This window comes from Aulonocara sp. 'chitande type north' Nkhata Bay, linkage group LG19 (genome assembly GCF_057382095.1).
Source record: "Aulonocara sp. 'chitande type north' Nkhata Bay isolate Kocher_YH1m ecotype deep benthic linkage group LG19, A_spYH_male_GT1.1, whole genome shotgun sequence".
Lineage (NCBI taxonomy): Eukaryota > Metazoa > Chordata > Actinopteri > Cichliformes > Cichlidae > Aulonocara > Aulonocara sp. 'chitande type north' Nkhata Bay.
The window spans coordinates 6,383,927-6,401,494 of record NC_141362.1 but is presented as its reverse complement, the minus strand read 5'-3'; the positions used below and the strand labels follow the sequence as shown (position 1 = coordinate 6,401,494).

Here is a 17,568-nt window from a genome sequence, read left to right as displayed (position 1 = left end):
AGAATCAGGAAGGTGAGTGAGGATGAGAAGCTTAGTTCTTAACACAACTTTTAAGTTCAATAGCAGCATTTAACATGCCGCCCCCCCCCCCCCCCAACATAGGCATTGTGACTAAACTTGCAATAACAACTTTTGGCCACCTGGGGCAGCACAAACAACAGTTGATGTGGAATATTTAGTGTTTGGATTTTGTTTATTAATCATTAGGACTTCCATTAGTTTCTGCCTTGGCAACATCTTCCCAGGGTTTGCTGTTATGCTTTGTAAGTAAACAGTATAATCAAAACAATGTCATTAAATTAGGCAACATAATTCATATATTATTAAATTATTAATGATGCTGTTGATGACTTGGCACATTTAAAATGGATTAACTGATAATGCAAGAGAGGTCCATGATGCAGTGTAGATGTCATCTTATCTTATTAAAAAAATGTTTTTTGAAGTGGCCACAGGAGTACGCTACGGTATCAGACACAAGTTTTATAGGACATATAAAAACAAAGCTTTTTCCTTTTCGCTACATGGTAACTAACGCTAAACAGCATGACGCACAGGTTAACCAGGCTTTCAGCTCAATGTTAAACTGGACAGGTGCTGCTAGCCCTCAGATGCAGCAGGACGCATGTCAGCAATTAAAAATAGTTCAGGATTCATCCATTATTCATTGTTAATGTGGGCATCAGTCGTAGGTTTTAGCCATTCGAGCTGCAGCAAGCAAACAAACGCCAATAAATCATCCACACACACAGTACCTGCTCAGCAGCAGAGACAGCTAAAGACTGACTACTGAGCACAGAGGAACACTGAGCTCATCATAAGTCAGATATGTCCATCAGAGGGTGGTAAAGCCCCCAAACAAAATTAAACCAGAGAGAACAGTGGACCCAAATTTTCTCTGTTTGCCGGACAGCCAAAAAAGAACTCTTGTGCCCCCCTGTGGACACTTTTGACTGTGGCCGATACCTGCTGTAGCTTCAGTTTACTTTCTACTCTACTCTTGCGAGAAATTTTTAGTGACTTCAATAAGCCTGTAAGGCAAAGCAACAGCGACTGGCTATGTGGGCCTGCTTTCTAATAGGGCACTATAACTCCACCATTAGGCCTTTATTCTTAAAAAAGAGGGGAAATGGGTTTCAAGGCAGTTTAAATGTCCTAATACTACTAATCACACACACACAGCAACACACAGCAGAAGCAGCAGCAGCAACATTAGATCGTATTGAGAGCCCTCCTCCACAGCGGGGAGGAGAGAGCCATGAATAAGACATTGAAGCAGTCTGTAACTAGGCCACAATAACCAGAAACAGCCTCTCGTGCATGGCTAACTGCTTCCTACTGTTTTGCGGAGCATGCTGAGCATTGCTTTGATGCTGTTCTGAATCTTGTCTTAGCATCACTGACAGGTTAAGATGTAAACATCCAGTATAAGCCATCTCAAAAAGTCTCTGGCTGCTGTTCCACACATCTATTGATTTTTTATGAGTCCCAATAATTCTTGACTTACAGATGAGTTTCTCGTTTTCAGTAACATGTTTTTCATTCTCAGAGTCACAGCTGACACAGTAAACTGTATGTGAAAGTTTTTTTGGCAGCTCATGTAGGACAACTTCCAATTTAAGCAGAAATAAGCCTATTCCTTGGTCGGTGTCTCACCTGGGGTGGGTTTTAAGACAACGGCTACTCACCAGCATCACCAGGCTAAAAAAAAAAAGACACTAAATCTTAACATGACAACCTGCCTGTGGTCTTTCACACAGCCTCCACTTGCATGTATTTAAGCAACTATCTGGTCTCCTTCTGTCAAAGTAAGTGTCCTCTAAATCGTGACAGAAGGATCTTTTTAGTAGTCAAGCCTCCTGACAAATATGAAATATACCAGAGCTAACAATACCTATTGCAAATGTGGCCTGAGCATGAGGAAGCACACTTATGCTTTGCAATGTCCTCCTGCATGCATCAGTGCCCATGATTTTATTGTTTTGTCTAAGTAAATCGACTGCACACTAAAATATATTAAATAAAATGTTATCAGTAAACTAAATTCTACAACAAAAATAACAACACTTTGCCTGTCACCTAACATGGCCATTTGGCGTTACTGCTGCAGGATATTCACGTTATACCCAAACGAACAGAATCAGCTTTTTGGAGCTGCATCTGAAGTCTCATGATACAGACTTAACTGACCTGCACATAAGCCTTTATGCTTTTTTTGCATTTTGTTGCATTTCACCAACATCTATTTCCTCAAAATCAATTTTTATTATTAACAATAGTGACAGCAAAATATTTCTACATACAAAGGGCTACAGTTTTAAAGTCGTTGAAGAGCAAGCCTCGCATAGATATCATATGTACAGCTGTTGAGTTACTCTCTATTTGAATGAATGAATGAATATGCCATGTTGGAGTTCTGTAGTTCTAATACTCTGCTTGAAAGACACAGGGTAACTCGACAGTTCAACTTGAACTTGCAAACTATTTTTATGCAACAGTTTACATTAAAATGAAATATAGTAAAATATGACACGTGTTTCTGGCTTTAATTTATGAAACAAAACGACGTCTCCGTGTCTGTTTCTGAACCACTTCTACCTGACAAACCATCATTGTCCCCACCACCTGCGCCGCCTGACTGACAGAGCAGAAGAAAGGGAAACCCCGTGTAACATCCAGCACATCCCGCTACATTCTATCAACGTCCTTACCGATATATATTGCAATGTCTCTCATATTATATGCTCTTCATGTGCAATTAGCTATTATTCCCAACTGTGCGAGCAAAATAGGCGTCCTTGAAGTGGCCATGATGAGGCAACTATTAACTCTCCGGAGTATCACAAATTTGCTGTAAGCCCCAGCAGAACGATTGACATAATTAATTAAATTCGCTTAAACGATGACTGGAAAAGGTTCTTTAAGAGCAACAGTCTCGCTCCATATGAAAAATATCTGTAGCAAATCAAAGGAATTGATAAATTGGCCTTCATGTACTGGCGCTCCCAGTCAGTCAAAATAAACCAGGAGGGGAGCCTGAAAACAGCAGACAGGGAGAAAAAAAAAGCAAACTAAAAACATTAGATGCAGTCACACGGTGAGGAGGTGGGTATACTTACTGTCAGAGGCCATGGCTGTGGCTGTTTCCCTTCAGACTACGAGCAGAATCGGATGTATCATCGGAGGAGAGGGGGCAGCAAGCATCCCCGCCGCTCCTCATCCTCCAGACCCGCAGATCTGCAGTCACACAGCGGTGAGCGGTGAGGCGTTCACTGACTGTGGGACATTTGAATAATTTAAATAGTCAATCGGTTATTTGTTTTACAACTCAATATTTTGTGATCTTGTTATTTTATTTTATTTCATTTATTGGCCAAATAGGTGTAAGTTATAATGAGTTAACAAAATTTTTTCACATATACAGTCAGTACTATGTAAAACTCTTGTGCAAACACACCAAAATGCAGAGTTTGTACAGTTCTAATAAGGTTGAAAGTCAATATTTAATATTACAATTTTTAATCTTCAACACAGCCTGAACTTCCTTAGGCGAGCTTTCTTAGAATTTCCTTAAATAGTCTTCAGGAACAGTTCTCCAGGCTTCTTCAGAGACATTTTAAAAACGCGTGAAGGAAAAATTCTAGTTTATTCTCACATTTAGATTAAGTGGTTACAAGTTCACTGTAGAACTTTGCATAGCCTTGTATTTCTTAGGTGAAGGATGCATGTGTCAATATGACCTGCTTAGCTTAACTATGTTATCTGCTGTGCTGACTGTATGAAACTCCCAGGGAGGCAAGTGCCGGGTGCTTCCTGGAGCATAGTGTGGAAGCTCTCTGCCCAGCAACAGCGCAGGTGGACAAGAAACTATTGTTACTGAAACGATACAGAGAGTTGTGTGTGAAAAGGGAGCTGCGACGTCTCAAGGGCAGAGCTCTCCTGACTGTGTAACTGTGATGGTCGATGTCTGTTTTTCTCTCCTGCATGCAATAATTAAAAAGCTTGACCACAGCTGACCTCGTTGCAGACTTTCCACCACAGCTTTCTTGGATGTTTGCTGCCTAATGCTGAGGTCTGGGCTCTCATTTTGTCAAAATGTATAGTTCAAGCATATAAAAGTCATATTTAAAAAAAATCTGTCATACATTATTTATAAATTAGTCCATTACTTAATTTATTAATCACTAAAAATGTCAAAAAAAATGAAAACAAAGTGCTAAATAGTAAATTTACAGTTCTAAAGCTGCTAAACATAGCTTAGGCTAAAATTGCATTTACAAACCTCCCTCCAGCTGACATCTTGGCATTTGCCCGAAAATTATAAGCACTGCGAGGAAAAAACAAATCAAGCAAAAAGAAGATAATGAAAAACAAATTTGAGGTTATACTAAATAGCAAGACAGGCTACTGAAAACCAGATGTCCACATTTTCAAACACATGGAATGTTACACAAGAAAGAGACAGACAACTGTAAAACAATCAGTTTTTATAGTAAACTATCAAATTTGATCAAATATTGAAATATATAAACACATGAATGAAAATGCTTCAGCAGACGGTGTTTCCTTCAGAGAGAAAGCTACATGGCGATAAGCTTTACTATGAACAATGTTTCTATTAATTTACTGTAACTGTAATGTAACCACCAATGAATTGATTAAAAAATCATTTAAAAGCATGATAAAAAAAAAAAAGGTAAAGATGTCAACATGATTTATTACAATAGCAAAGCACATATCAGACTTCAGTGGATGCTCTGAACAGCAGCTCCAGTGTTGTGCAGTTTCTTCAGGACCACTTGAACTTTTTGTACTGTTTCGGTTTATCTTCAAGAAAAAGAACATAAAGAGCACAAGCCAGCCAATGAAAACACAGCAGAGGCCAGTGAGCAAACACACGAAATATAAACGAGCCTGATCACGCTTACCATCACCAGCAGACTCGAGCTGTGCAAGCCGACTGATCTTAGTGGTCGTCATTGCTTCCGTCCACAAGTCACCTGAGAAGTACAAAGGGTTCATTCATAAAGAGTTTCCATGTAATAAAATTCTATTCTAATTCTATTTTAATAATCAGCAGATGGAAAATATAAAGCATAGTGTACATGTGCAGTGATTTATAGATTAAATCCAGGCTGTTTCTGTGTGTTTTTAGCACTTCAGTGTCACTGTTTAATTTTACCGGTGCCTCGGAGGACTTGTATCCGCAATAAAGAACGGAAGGGTGATAGCAATAATAGTTTTTTATTTATTTATTAAAATATGGCATCTTAAAGCATGCTGATAATTTCCTACAACTTACTGAAGGTAAGTCTAATGCAAACCAGTTTGTCAATGTCAAGGTCAGGGCCTGGGATCGCACATAAAGCAGGGACAGGTGTGAAATGTTTATCTTTAGTGGTTACAGGAAGATTACCTGAAATATGGAGATTTTCACTGGTTCTGGCTTTGAGTGACGGCTTGGTTATTCTGGAGCGACCTAACGTGGGGGCGGATCTGGCCTCGTAATTGGTGGAATCCACTTCCACCTGGCGGTGACGCCTTGACTTGGAGGCCTGAGGGGAAAAAAACATATATAAAATAATAAATTGTCACAATAAATATAAAAATCAGTAAAGACTGTATCCACTGACACAAACCTCTGCTGCTTGTCCGTACGCCTTCGATTTGATGGAAGCAAGGAGCCCTGCCCTTTTGGAGCACTGAGGACACACACAAAGACAGCGGGTCAACAGAGGCGTCTCTGGAGAAAGTTACAGCATCTTTGGAAAACTCCAACAGCTTTCTGACTTCCTGTGATTCATCACCTAAACCTGCAAGAGACATGATGTAAGACACTGAAATGGCTATCTCACCTCCTGCTGGGATGATGTTCCCTCACTGCTGTCCTCTTCTTCGTCCACACTGTCCTGTCAGGACAAAACACGACACAGCGTCACATCAGAGGTGGGAAAAAACACACAAAAAGTGAAGCTATAACATGGTAAAATAAACTGTAACAACAGGAGACATGTTCTGTTTTCAGACCTTCCTTTTCTGCCAATTGTAGAAGTCGACCACAGCGCTGCGAAGCTGAGGGACGAGGTTTTTACGGATCAGGCTGACGGACGGATCTTGCTGCGCTGATGTCAGAGAGAGGGTGGATGCCTTCAGATTCTCATAGTGCTGGTGAATGTTGTCCATTTCCTGCAAGACAACAAAGATACCTGTTTGCTATGTTGTGTTGTTGATGTCCACCCCGCTTTTCACAAACCGCAGTATTTTTATTTTGAAATCTGAAAGGATGCTCCATGTCATTCCTGTGTTCACTTTCCTGCCCTCCTATGCAGCTAAAATCACTTTGTGTTGAGTATTTTTAACGTCACAGAGAGAATAGGATGCTTCTGCAGAGAAATGCAGCCTGAAATGTGATGCAGCTTGACTGCTATGTAACTACATTTGGTGGGGTTTGGGTAGTAGGGGGAAGGAAGGGTCGACTTACTTCCAGCAGCTCGATGTTAACCAGCTCCTGTGGACGGGACACTCGCTCCATGAACTCCTCATGCATTGGCGACCTTTCCACCTTCCTCTTCTTATTGTAGGTGAGCTGGGGGAAGGAAAGAAGAAATATCTACTCTAACTAGTGATGTAATGTTTCTAGCCTTGGATGGACCACAATTCCTGTCAGCTGAGAGCAGAATTCTGAGGTTGCTGTGGGCACAATATCATGGAAGCTGAAAATAAAATAAAATAGATCCACATTAAAATATATTTAAAATATTTAGACAGGAAACTAACCAGAGAGGGTGTGGCGGTGAAGTGGAACGCTTTACAGAACATGAGCTGCTGGAGGATGTAGATCACGTCGAAGTGCTGAGCAACTGTAGCGTCTTTCTCAAACGTCTTCACGTCCGCCCAGTCTTTCAGTGCCAGACGGATCTGCAGCCAGAGACACAGCAAGAGCTTTATTTCAAGTTTGCTGATCACTTTAAGGAGAAAGTACATGTGCTGTCGGTCCTGACCTGCTCAGAGGGTGACGCATTCTGGGACTGATACAAGCTGTACAGGAGGTAAAGTCCTCCTACTCGGATCTGGAAGCTGAAGGGTGGCAGGAAGAAGACAGAGGCCACGTCCAGTATCAGACGACTGAATTTTCGCTTCTCGTGGTTCACAGTGCCACTGCAGCAAGAGAAACATACAACACTGAGAAAGGATTTCTCCAGTAAGGGGTCTAAGAGCTCAGTGGTGCTGCTGCTGCTGGTGGTGTGATGCATGATCTCCAGTTTAATTTTTTAAATGTAATTTATTCGGTTGTTTCCTGTGTGTTTATCCATGTTTTCACCATTGAGATTATTTGTTCATGGCCCTTTCACCTTAATTATTCTGTACTTTGCTTTCCTGGAAATTAAGTGTGTCTATAAATTGGACACTTGTGTGTGAAATGTTTGCCTTTTAATAATAAAGATAATAAGGGTGACATGAACTTAAAGAAAATATTTCTCATTCTGACACACAAAAAACCTCAAAAGAATTTGGGTAAGACTCAAACCCTGTATTGGAAAACAAAGGGATGTTTTGAGCAGAAAACCTACTAGAAAATCTGTGAGAACTTCATCTCTCTCCATATTCTGGCGAAAATCTCGAAGCGGACGGACTGTGTTCGCTGGAAGCGCTTCAGGAGCTGCTCGCAGTCTGCTTTCACCTGTTTCCCGCAGAAATCCATCGTCCTGATGCCTCTACACACGAGTCAACGTGAAAACACAACGTCACAGAGCTTACGTCGTGGACATCATCAACTTTTATTTTTATTTACGTTTATTTTCAAGCTTCTGCAGCGAGAAAATGTCTCTTGGTTAGCGAGACCGAAATGTAAACACAAGATTAAACAACCGTCGAGCACTTAGTACGTCACCAGTCCTCGACGGCTGACGACACCTTCACTGACCGTCTTGAAAAATGGAGGTCACATTTTTTTTAAGAACTTTATTTATGAACCTCGCTACAGACAAAAAGGCACCAACAATGGTTATTCAAGAAACTAATATACACAAAGTATAGCATTAAAAAGGAAAGAAAAAAGAATAACAAAAAGTGAAACGTGAAAAATAGACACAAAATGTGAAGAAATGACAAATCCTGCACTGTATCTGGAAAAGGTGGGGTCATCTTAAAATTTAATTTAATTTATTGAATAGAGAAACTATTACTGAATAGAGCAAACCGTGTTATTTGCAAGTTTTTGACTCTTAATCGGGAGTTTTTTTCATTTGTTACATGGTTTAGCTTTAAAATATCCACATTTATGAATAAAATATCTCCCTAATAACAACACAGTACTGATAACAGACTCCAAATTTAGATTTGCAATACATATCCATAAATTTAATTAGAGTGACTGCTAAATGTGGTAACCGAATCCCTCTGGACTGTAGCCAGCTACACATGTCATTCCAGCTTTCCCCGACTCACAATAGAAAAACAAGTGATCCTGACTTCTCATTTTCACAGATTATACACGTGTTCCCATCTAGATTACATTTTCATTTTAGGAATTCATTTATTCGGTACATCTCCTTTATGACTTTGGACTTTACTTCTTTTACTTTAGGATGAATGGGAAGTAAATATATCTATTCTTCGTATAAATTTAATTTCCTCACTGTTTTGTTTAACGATAGCTGGTGGAACTGACGCAGGTGAACCTGAACGTACCACACGGATATCCAGCGTCTGCCGGAAGTAAACAATCCTCAGCTGACGTGGAGCATACGCCGTCAGTCCAAGTCACAGAACAGGATTTAAACTCACCAGTAACTGCTGCTCTGTCTGCTTTTTTTCTTTTAAATAAGTTAAATGAAGTTTTCTGACTAATCTCCCAGAAGCTCTGACGACGTTTTCACAAAGCTTCTCAGCGAGGTAAGATGGCGGCATCGGAGGAGGCCAGCAGACCGTTCGCCGGGCTGTCAGACGTTTCCATCGCGGAGGACATCCCGGTGGAAGGGGACATCTCGGTGCCCGTCGGCCCGTCTAGAAGAGATGATGAATTCTCCACTCTGGACGAACCGGTTAAGGACACCATCATGAGGGACCTGCGGGCGGTGGGGAACAAGTTCATCCACGTCCTCTACCCGAAGCGGAGCTCGGCTCTGCTGCGGGACTGGGACCTGTGGGGCCCGCTGCTGCTTTGCGTCACGCTGGCTCTGCTGCTGCAGGGCGGTGCGGCCGACCGCGAGGACCAGGGAGGACCGCAGTTCGCTGAGGTTAGAGGGTTCATCATCTCTGGATCCAACAGTTCAAACTTTACTGCGTATCCCTCCATGAATTAATGAGCCGTTTCAACCACATTTATAAAGTTATTAGTGAGTTCTGCTCATTACTACTAATATCGAACAGTAACATACACTGTGTCGCATGAAAATTCTTAAAAGTATTATTAGCTAAATGTAAATCGTAGATTATTCATGACAGGATTACAGATCGAGAGCTTCTGAGAGGAGGTGAATCACAGTGTCCGTGTGTCAGGGACTAAAATGAAGGGAGAACACATATAAAAGGGGAAAAGTGCGGTGTTTTTCCTATCATGTGTAAGATTGTGCCAAAAGTGCAATAGCTTAGAGCAGGGGAGTCAAACATAAGGCTCAGGGTCCAAAATTGGCCCAGCAAAGACTCCAGTCCAGCCCACTGGACGTCTTTGGAAAATGTGAATTGAATTAGCAAAATAATTCTACTTTATAATTACAGGAAAGTCTGGGCATTGAGCTCCAGGATTTATTTCTGTAATTTTAAACGTTTATTTCTTACAATTTAGGCCCAAAGAATTGTTGCGTTCATTTACCACAGCACCATTTCTTTACTATGTAGAACAGCTGAGACGCACTTCTCAAATATATTGAGATACCTCAGGGATTAAATGTGCAGTTTTTCTGTATTTTAAGTAAATGCCTCTGCTGACTCCCTGCTAACAAAAACATATTGTTCTTCCCAGGTCTTCGTCATCGTGTGGTTTGGCTCCATCATCATCACCCTCAACTCCAAGCTGCTGGGTGGCACCATCTCTTTCTTCCAGAGCCTGTGCGTGTTGGGATATTGCATCATGCCTCTTACAGTGGCCATGGTAGTGTGTAGGATTGTCCTGGTCATCAGCTCCGGGAGGGTCGTATTCGCAGTGCGGCTGGCGGTGGTCACGGCGTCCTTCGGCTGGTCGACTTTCGCGTCCACAGCCTTCCTCGCCGACAGCCAGCCTCCCAACCGCAAGGCACTGGTGGTGTACCCGGTGTTCCTCTTCTACTTTGTGATTGCGTGGATGATCTTGACATACTCGCCGCAACAGTAGGCGAAGGTTTTCTTGGAACGTCCACAACCGTAGACAGATACAGAATCTGCCTTTGAACAAAGATGAATAACTACTGAACTGACTGTGAGCAATTCTGAAACAGCATTTAGACATGAAGGACACCAAATTTAGGACTCTTTCTGGAGTAGTGGGGAATGTTGGGCTGCAGAGTGGAAAAGCTGATGAATATGTTCTTATTTTTCCAGTTTGTCTCGCTGATGTGTTTATGTTGTGTAAAAAGAAAAAACGTGTATGTGGAAATACTTCATGGATGTTTGGACTACCAGGGCTACAATGGTTATTTTTCTTTCTCTCTTGATCTCTCTGGGTGTGATCGAAATCTCCTGTCTTAAGAACATGGACAGCACACATTTTCACACTGAATTAATTTTTAACAACATTTAGCTGATCTGATTATGCAGCTTGACTAATTTCTTCTTTTATTTTATTTTTGTATTTTGTTGGGTTTTGTCTCAGCGGACAGTGGAGAGTTGACATGGAGGATTATAGGTAGACTGGTTTGAGCTTTTTGTGTGTTTTTTCCATCAATGTTTCCTCTTTGAAACCGTACAAAGCAAACCATAAAAATGCCAGATCCGGCTTTATTACTGACAGTTACAGTGAGTTAAGGATACAGTTGAGTAAAAGTGACAGACAGGGGTTTATCAGCTATAAATAAAGAAACTATATGATAGAATCTCTGCCCACCTCTTAGATTTTTTAGTAGTAAGCAGGTATTTCCTGTGAAACAGGCATGATGATAAGTGTGGAAGACCATGTATGCCAATAGAAAAGAAGTTGTTGTAAAATAATAAAATAATTAATTTACTTGACTCAAATAATTCAAGTAAAAAATTTAAAGAAATTGTAAAAGAGAAAAATATAACCATTCGAAATGTAGAGAATCATTATTTCATCAATTTTTTCTTAAAATATGTTTTTAATCAGATTTTATCTCTTTAATAAAAATATCAAATTCAAAATCATCAGGCAAACAAACTTAAAAAGAAACAACAACCCTGAATTTTTAACATTTTCTGTGTGATATTTCATACAACATGTGAAATAGACTTTTAAATCATAATTTAGTTTTTTTTAATTTTGTACTCTGGATTTAAAATTTAAGATAGAGATTAGGTCAGGTCACAGGTGCAGAAGTCTAAGGAGAGATGACAAGCTCACTTTCTTCCCAACCATCTGCCAGCTCCTACGATGGAATACTTCGGCGCTCCCTAATTAGCTGAGAGATTTGCTCTCTTCAGCGTGTCGTGTGTCCTGGGGTATCCTCCTGGTCGGACGTACCATAAACAGCTCACCTAGTCAGGTCCATAAATGACCTCAAGTGGCTCATTTTGATGTGGAGGAGCGGTGGCTCTACTCTGAACCGCAGGCCTCACTCACCCAACCTTGAAATGAGATGAAGAATAAAAAAATAACCTGTTAAAAAAGAATAATAGGCTAAACATTTTCCAGGTTACATTTTTAATCTAAATGATGTGATAAAGAGACAAATGTAAAAAAGTTAGATGAAAAGTTGTACATTTATGTTATTTTGGAGGGAGTTAACTTTTCCATTTGACTTTTAATTCTTCAGTTGGACTTTGTTTGATCTTAGAATTTGGATTTTGTTTTTTTAAAGGTAAAAAAAAAAATTTGAGTAAAGAAATTAACTTAAAGGTTGAGCTAATAGCAACAATAAGAAAGTTGGTATTTGGGTTGGTTTGGTCAGCTGGGATCAAGTAAGTCACATCTGTGGGAGAACTAGCAGTGAAAGAGAAGAGAGAATTGTATTAGATTTACACACCTGACCAACTGCTTCTTCATTCATAAGCGTTTTGTTGCAGCATATTGATGATGGGTCATAGATGGAAAATTTAAGACCACAATGTACTGCAGCTGTATTTTTTTGGGGTTGAACGGGCAAGGTAGGAAATTAGTAACTGAAACTAAGTTAATAAGAAACGAAACAATGATTGTGTCTTTAAATTTATATAAACACAATCTCACCCTTTTCATTTATGTGACCAGTCAGTAGACGAAGGACTGTCCTTTAGGAATGTGGGTTCATTTTTTCCTCGTTAATTATGTTTAAGTTTTAATCAATAAAATAAATATAAAAAACAACTGTTTAACTGACCTGATGTCAGTTAATGTTTCACAATGAACATTTTTTGAAAAGTACCATTACCTTATGCTTCCATGTGTTTTACTCGCGGACAAAAAAAGACTTCCTACGTCAGGTGTCTACACACATTTTCCATCACAACGAAAGGAAAAATAACTGGTTTTACAAACATGCAGGCAACTTATGACAGTAAGAGAGCACACACACTGCATATGTTGGTCTATTTTGGTATTAGTGACATAGACTGATTAAAAGAGACACAAAATTAAAAAACCCCAACACATTTTGCATCTCTCCGTGATCGTTTTATTTCCATCTAGCTGCATAAAGATATGAAACACTGGTAAGAAAACTATTTCAAGGCTGCTCTGCACTGACCACTCCTCATCTCCATTCCCCCAAATTCTCAGAGAAAGAAAAAAAAGACATGATAATTTCATTTCGATAAAATAAGCACCAAGACGACAACAAACTGGGGAATTGAAAGGAGATTTAAGTTGCCGAAAGACGCTGTGTTGAAAAGCTGACAGCAGGTTTCTTGAGTAATGACCCTGCATCAGTGTGGAAAAGCCTACAGGACTACAGGAAACCATCCCCCTCCAGCCAAGAACTTGTTCTAATGCACTTTTAAAAGGGACACATTCCTGCCCTTGTCCACACACTACCCCACCTCAGGTAAGAATACGCCTCTGTTAAACTTGATTTAGACTTCTACAGGAAACGTATGTCCTCACTTACGACATAACCAAAAACTCCTCTAACCCTACACCGCAACCTTTAATGCCATTTGGATCATTTCAGGCTGCATTGACCCGACATGTAGCTACATTTCTGTGGAGGTGCACTTCAGGCTACGTGGAAGGTTACATCATAGGTTTAAAAGAAGTTTCCGGTTATGGTGCAAGGTATGGCGTAGATTTCCCACTGAAGCATAGACCAAGCATTACCCTTCCTCCTGAAACTCAGCCTGCATACGTAACAAGTGAAGTAGTAGTGAAGTGACACAAAATCAGGAAAGCATCATGCCCAGAGAGAGTTTTGCCATTTCATTTTAAAGTCTGTTGTAACAAAAGGTGTTACAGACCCAGTACAACACACACACACACACACACACACACACACACACACACACACACAGCCTGTGTTTGCAGGGAAGTGATGGTTTATTTTTCAGTGTGATTACACCACAAAAACTCCTACTCTTGCTCATGACAACGTTCCAGCTGTCGCGTCCCCACTGAAATAGGGAGAGCATGATTAGCAAATAGCTCCCAGATGCCCTGCCAGCCTCCCTGTCACCCACCCCCCCCCCCCCCCCCCCCCCTCCTCTGCAGCGGAGCCACAGACCTCACCCCTCCACATCTGTGTTGACCCGCTGGCTTCTATCTAGACTTTTCAACCCTGTCAAACGCCATCATGCTTTCAAAGGTCCACCTAAATTCCAATCCCCAAAAAACACATCCATCATAGCATTAAATAACTACAGGCTTGTATCACTGACATTTGTAGTCATGCAGGCGTATGAACATCTGGCGCTGATCCATCTGAGGAGCATCACAGGACACGACCTGGATCGACCGGTATTTGGTTACCAGGCAAACAGATGGGGGACTTATGATTCTTTGTTAAATGAAGCAGGTAGATACACTGTAACCACCCTGCTGTTGATTTCTTCTGTGCATTTCAAGATACTTTTTCACCAGTTTTTTAATTTATCAGTGAGCAAATAACAATCATCACCTCAGTATAATAATACTCATAGCCTTAATATAAGGACTAGTAATCAGAAAGTAGAGGGAGTTTAATGAAACCATCACTACTGACCTGAGAGAAAGTGCACCTGTAAAAATTTGAGGGACGAATGTTGCTTGCAAAGAAAAAAAAGTGAGCCCAACAGAGAGTGGGAGTCCAGGAGGGAGCTTTGAATTGATGAAATGAATGTTTGTGACGCCAATACATGAATTCTGAACTTATGAATATGGTGGAAACAAACTAGGGAGAAAGTTGTGATGTGAATGTGCTTTAATTATTAAGGACATGTTACATGTAAAATAGGGACAACATTTATTAATTTGTAAACAAAAATAACATCTTTTCCACAGTACTGTTCCTCATCTGCAGTACTGTGGGGTCCAAATGATGTTTGCTACCAAAGCAAACAGGCTCCAAGTGACTAAATACAACAAAATAATTAGAATGTATCCATATACATTCATTGACAGGCTGAAATGCTTCTGATATATGGGGTTGTAATGATGATGAGGAGGAGGAAGGATGCTGTTTCTTATAACAGCAGTATATTCAGAATTTTGCCTCTTCCCTGCATCTCCTGCTTTACCTTGTAAAACCTCTGAATGACTGAAATTTGATGATGACCCTCTCTTCTCCTCTAACAGCTCACCTGTGGTATCATTAAATATGGACGGCACTCTTAGACATCCTGCAATAATTTCATAGTGTTCTGATGAGAGTGGGGCAATGTCAGTGTGTAAGTCTGCCAAAGCTACTTTTACGCATTCCCTGAGGTCATGAACACGTCGGCGCATTATGCTATGTGCTGTTCTAGCATGTATCCACCTCTTGAATTAGCTTCAATGCTAGCTGGCCCATTTGCTCCAGCACTTGTGTCAGCCTCCTCTATAAAAGTAGCCAACAAAAAATGATTATTTCCAGTATCATTGCAGCAGCAACCTAAACAACATGGTGTTGTGTAGAATATTATAATAAAAAAGTAAAGTGATGTTTCCAGTGGAAAGTGCTCTTGAAATAACCCACTGTCTTCCTACAGTTTGCCCAGATGTCAGGCAACAGAGTTATATAGTCAGGAGCCCTTTTTAATGTGTCAATTTAAACTTTGCGCCACACAATTTGTGCCACGCACATCAGTCACAAGGCATTAAAAGTGTGTGTAATACCCCATTCTGACACAAGTGCTGCTTCTACTTTTGCTAAATTTTCAGCAGCATTTGCTGCAGGGAAAACAGAATGCAAAGAGCTGCTTGCGTGTATAAAATGGCACGTCACAGCTAGATACGTATCAGTGTTGATAGGGGTCCACATATCTGATGAACTAACTGCAGATGCCTTGGACACAATGACCATGGCTTTCTCTTTGGATGTGTGTCCTGAAAACCATAGTTTTCAGAGAAAATGGGGAAAATCCACGTCATTCTTCTCCCCTGATGAGGAAAGAAAAAGGCAATATTCAGTTACAGATGTCCCTAATTAAGTCACATTTTAAACATAAATTAATGGTGTCTAATACAAACGAACTGTGCAATTTTATGTTTGTATACAGTCTTATCACTGCGTCCTAAACGGCTTACCTGGATTTTTGAATCCAAGTTCTTTTGAACACAACAGACACTTCGCCTTTTAATATACCAGAAATTGGAAGAAATAAATAACAACACGGGATCCGCTGTGTACTTTATACTTTATTACTTAGTTTAATTACTAATAAATGACCTTATTACACAATACCTTATCAGGCGAGATCAGTTCAAAATCTCCCCAGAGAGGGGGAAATCTCCGCTTTCTTGCTGGTTTCATCACACAAAAGATTTGCCAAGAAAAGAGAAGAATTTGAATCGCACGCCAAACCTGTGAACCACTTCCTGAATCAGTCACGTGGTCATCACCACAAACCTCAAACGTGCTGGAGGAAAAAGGAAACATCATTAGCTAAAGACGAGCAGTCAGGTGAAGGCCGGCGTTCATTAGCCAAACCACACGCATGGATAACTTCACCCTGACTGAACCCATCAGCCTGTCCTGCGTGAGGCTAAACATCGACGTGCCTTCGATAGCTCAGTTGGTAGAGCGGAGGACTGTAGAGGCAGTAGCTGAAATCCTTAGGTCGCTGGTTCAAATCCGGCTCGAAGGACATACTTTTACACTAAATTGTCAAGAAGGCTATCAGTCATTGTAGTCTAAGGAGCTTTCAAAGAAAAGCGTCTGGACATCTTTAAGCTTCCTTCAAGACGTTTCACCTCTCATCTGAGAAGCTTCTTCAGTTCTAAGAGCAACTGGTGGAGATTTTAAGCCCTATGGGAGTGTCCCACCAGAGACTGAATTTTATGATGTCAGACAAAGTTGGAAGTCTGTTTGAAGTTCAAACATTAGCTGTACTTCATTGACTGTACTGACCTGAAGCATGTTCGCTTCTAATAATTGTTTACAAATAGAGAGTCATCGGGCCTCCCAGGTCACTAACTAATAACTGTTACTGCACTTATTGTGAATATTATGCATTATGCTGGACTCGGAGTGTTAAAAACAGCTTGAAATTCTCATGAGTTGTTTGCAAAAGAAAAATTACCATCATAATGCGGCTACCCCTTCGGCACCAGCTGTGGGCTCAAGGCCGGAGCTCAAGGCTGGAGCCGAACAAAAACTCCCTGATAACGACTGTGTTGAGTCTGTTCCTTCCCATTCCCTACAAGGCCACCTGGGTTGGCTGGAAGACTGTTTACTTAGCCTGGCAGGGCGAAGGACACTGTCTCAGCTGAACTATGGACACGCACACACATACATATACTGATAAGCACTCACCGACGCATCACCCTCCCTATCCAACGCCACCTCCAATGCTTACCTCCCCCATGATGTAGACATCGGGTCAGCTGGAGGCGCAGTCGAAAGATTGCAGCGGTCCCAGATCAGATGTACACACTGGAACTCTTTCCCATGTTGCTTGTCTGTGTTTATTGTGTTATGGTGTGTTGATACCTGTGCATTCCTGTATTATCCTTTTGTGTTCCACATTTCAATGTTTTTTTTCCTCGCTACCTGGCCTGACCTGTCTCCCCAATGTGATGTTTGTATTGTATGTACGGTCGGCAAGGTCTGTCATCTCGGTTGTGGGCAAAAGACCTGCAACTGACAAATAAAGGCTATCTCTCATCTCTCTCTCTTCTTCAGATTCTGTGCAGATTGCACTATTAAAGATCTGCAAACAGCAACATGTTTCTGCCTCTCTCCACACTTTTAAGGAGAGCAACACTAAAATAAATAGAAGCATACACTTCGACAATCCTGTATTAACGCCTGCATTAACACAGAATTTTAAAAAAGATAAATTACTGAGAGGACTGTAAATATTCTCACAGTATTCTCGGCTGACACTCAC

The 17,568-nt window shown here is 40.8% G+C and overlaps 3 protein-coding genes and 1 non-coding gene across 5 annotated transcripts in view; 2 read left to right on the top strand and 2 right to left on the bottom strand.

The window, feature by feature from the left end:
• syt16 (synaptotagmin XVI) overlaps window positions 1-3,233 on the bottom strand; it is a 36,148-nt gene extending 32,915 nt beyond the window's left edge. Inside the window, exon 1 of one of the 2 annotated variants that reach the window (XM_086274467.1) lies at window positions 3,120-3,233. In XM_086274467.1, coding sequence (XP_086130593.1) covers window positions 3,120-3,132 — 13 coding nt within the window. In that variant the 5' untranslated portion in view covers window positions 3,133-3,233. The remainder of the gene's footprint in view (window positions 1-3,119) is intronic. The other variant, XM_086274468.1, reaches the window with a different exon arrangement.
• A 400-nt stretch (window positions 3,234-3,633) lies between these two features.
• snapc1b (small nuclear RNA activating complex, polypeptide 1b) lies at window positions 3,634-7,914 on the bottom strand. The gene is made up of 10 exons (XM_086275167.1): window positions 7,572-7,914; window positions 7,002-7,158; window positions 6,778-6,918; window positions 6,482-6,586; window positions 6,028-6,186; window positions 5,856-5,909; window positions 5,640-5,702; window positions 5,417-5,555; window positions 4,929-5,000; window positions 3,634-4,827 (listed from the first exon to the last, which is right to left on the bottom strand). The coding sequence occupies exons 1-10, from the start codon at window positions 7,700-7,702 to the stop codon at window positions 4,790-4,792; spliced, it is 1,059 nt and encodes a 352-aa protein (XP_086131293.1). The 5' UTR covers window positions 7,703-7,914; the 3' UTR covers window positions 3,634-4,789.
• A 780-nt stretch (window positions 7,915-8,694) lies between these two features.
• On the top strand, window positions 8,695-11,725 carry yipf6 (Yip1 domain family, member 6). The gene is made up of 2 exons (XM_086275168.1): window positions 8,695-9,239; window positions 9,965-11,725. The coding sequence occupies exons 1-2, from the start codon at window positions 8,901-8,903 to the stop codon at window positions 10,310-10,312; spliced, it is 687 nt and encodes a 228-aa protein (XP_086131294.1). The 5' UTR covers window positions 8,695-8,900; the 3' UTR covers window positions 10,313-11,725.
• A 4,511-nt stretch (window positions 11,726-16,236) lies between these two features.
• Window positions 16,237-16,323, top strand: trnay-gua (transfer RNA tyrosine (anticodon GUA)). Its single transcript is given in 2 exon segments — window positions 16,237-16,273; window positions 16,288-16,323. It is a non-coding gene; the product is annotated as a tRNA-Tyr (tRNA).
• Window positions 16,324-17,568: the final 1,245 nt, after the last annotated feature.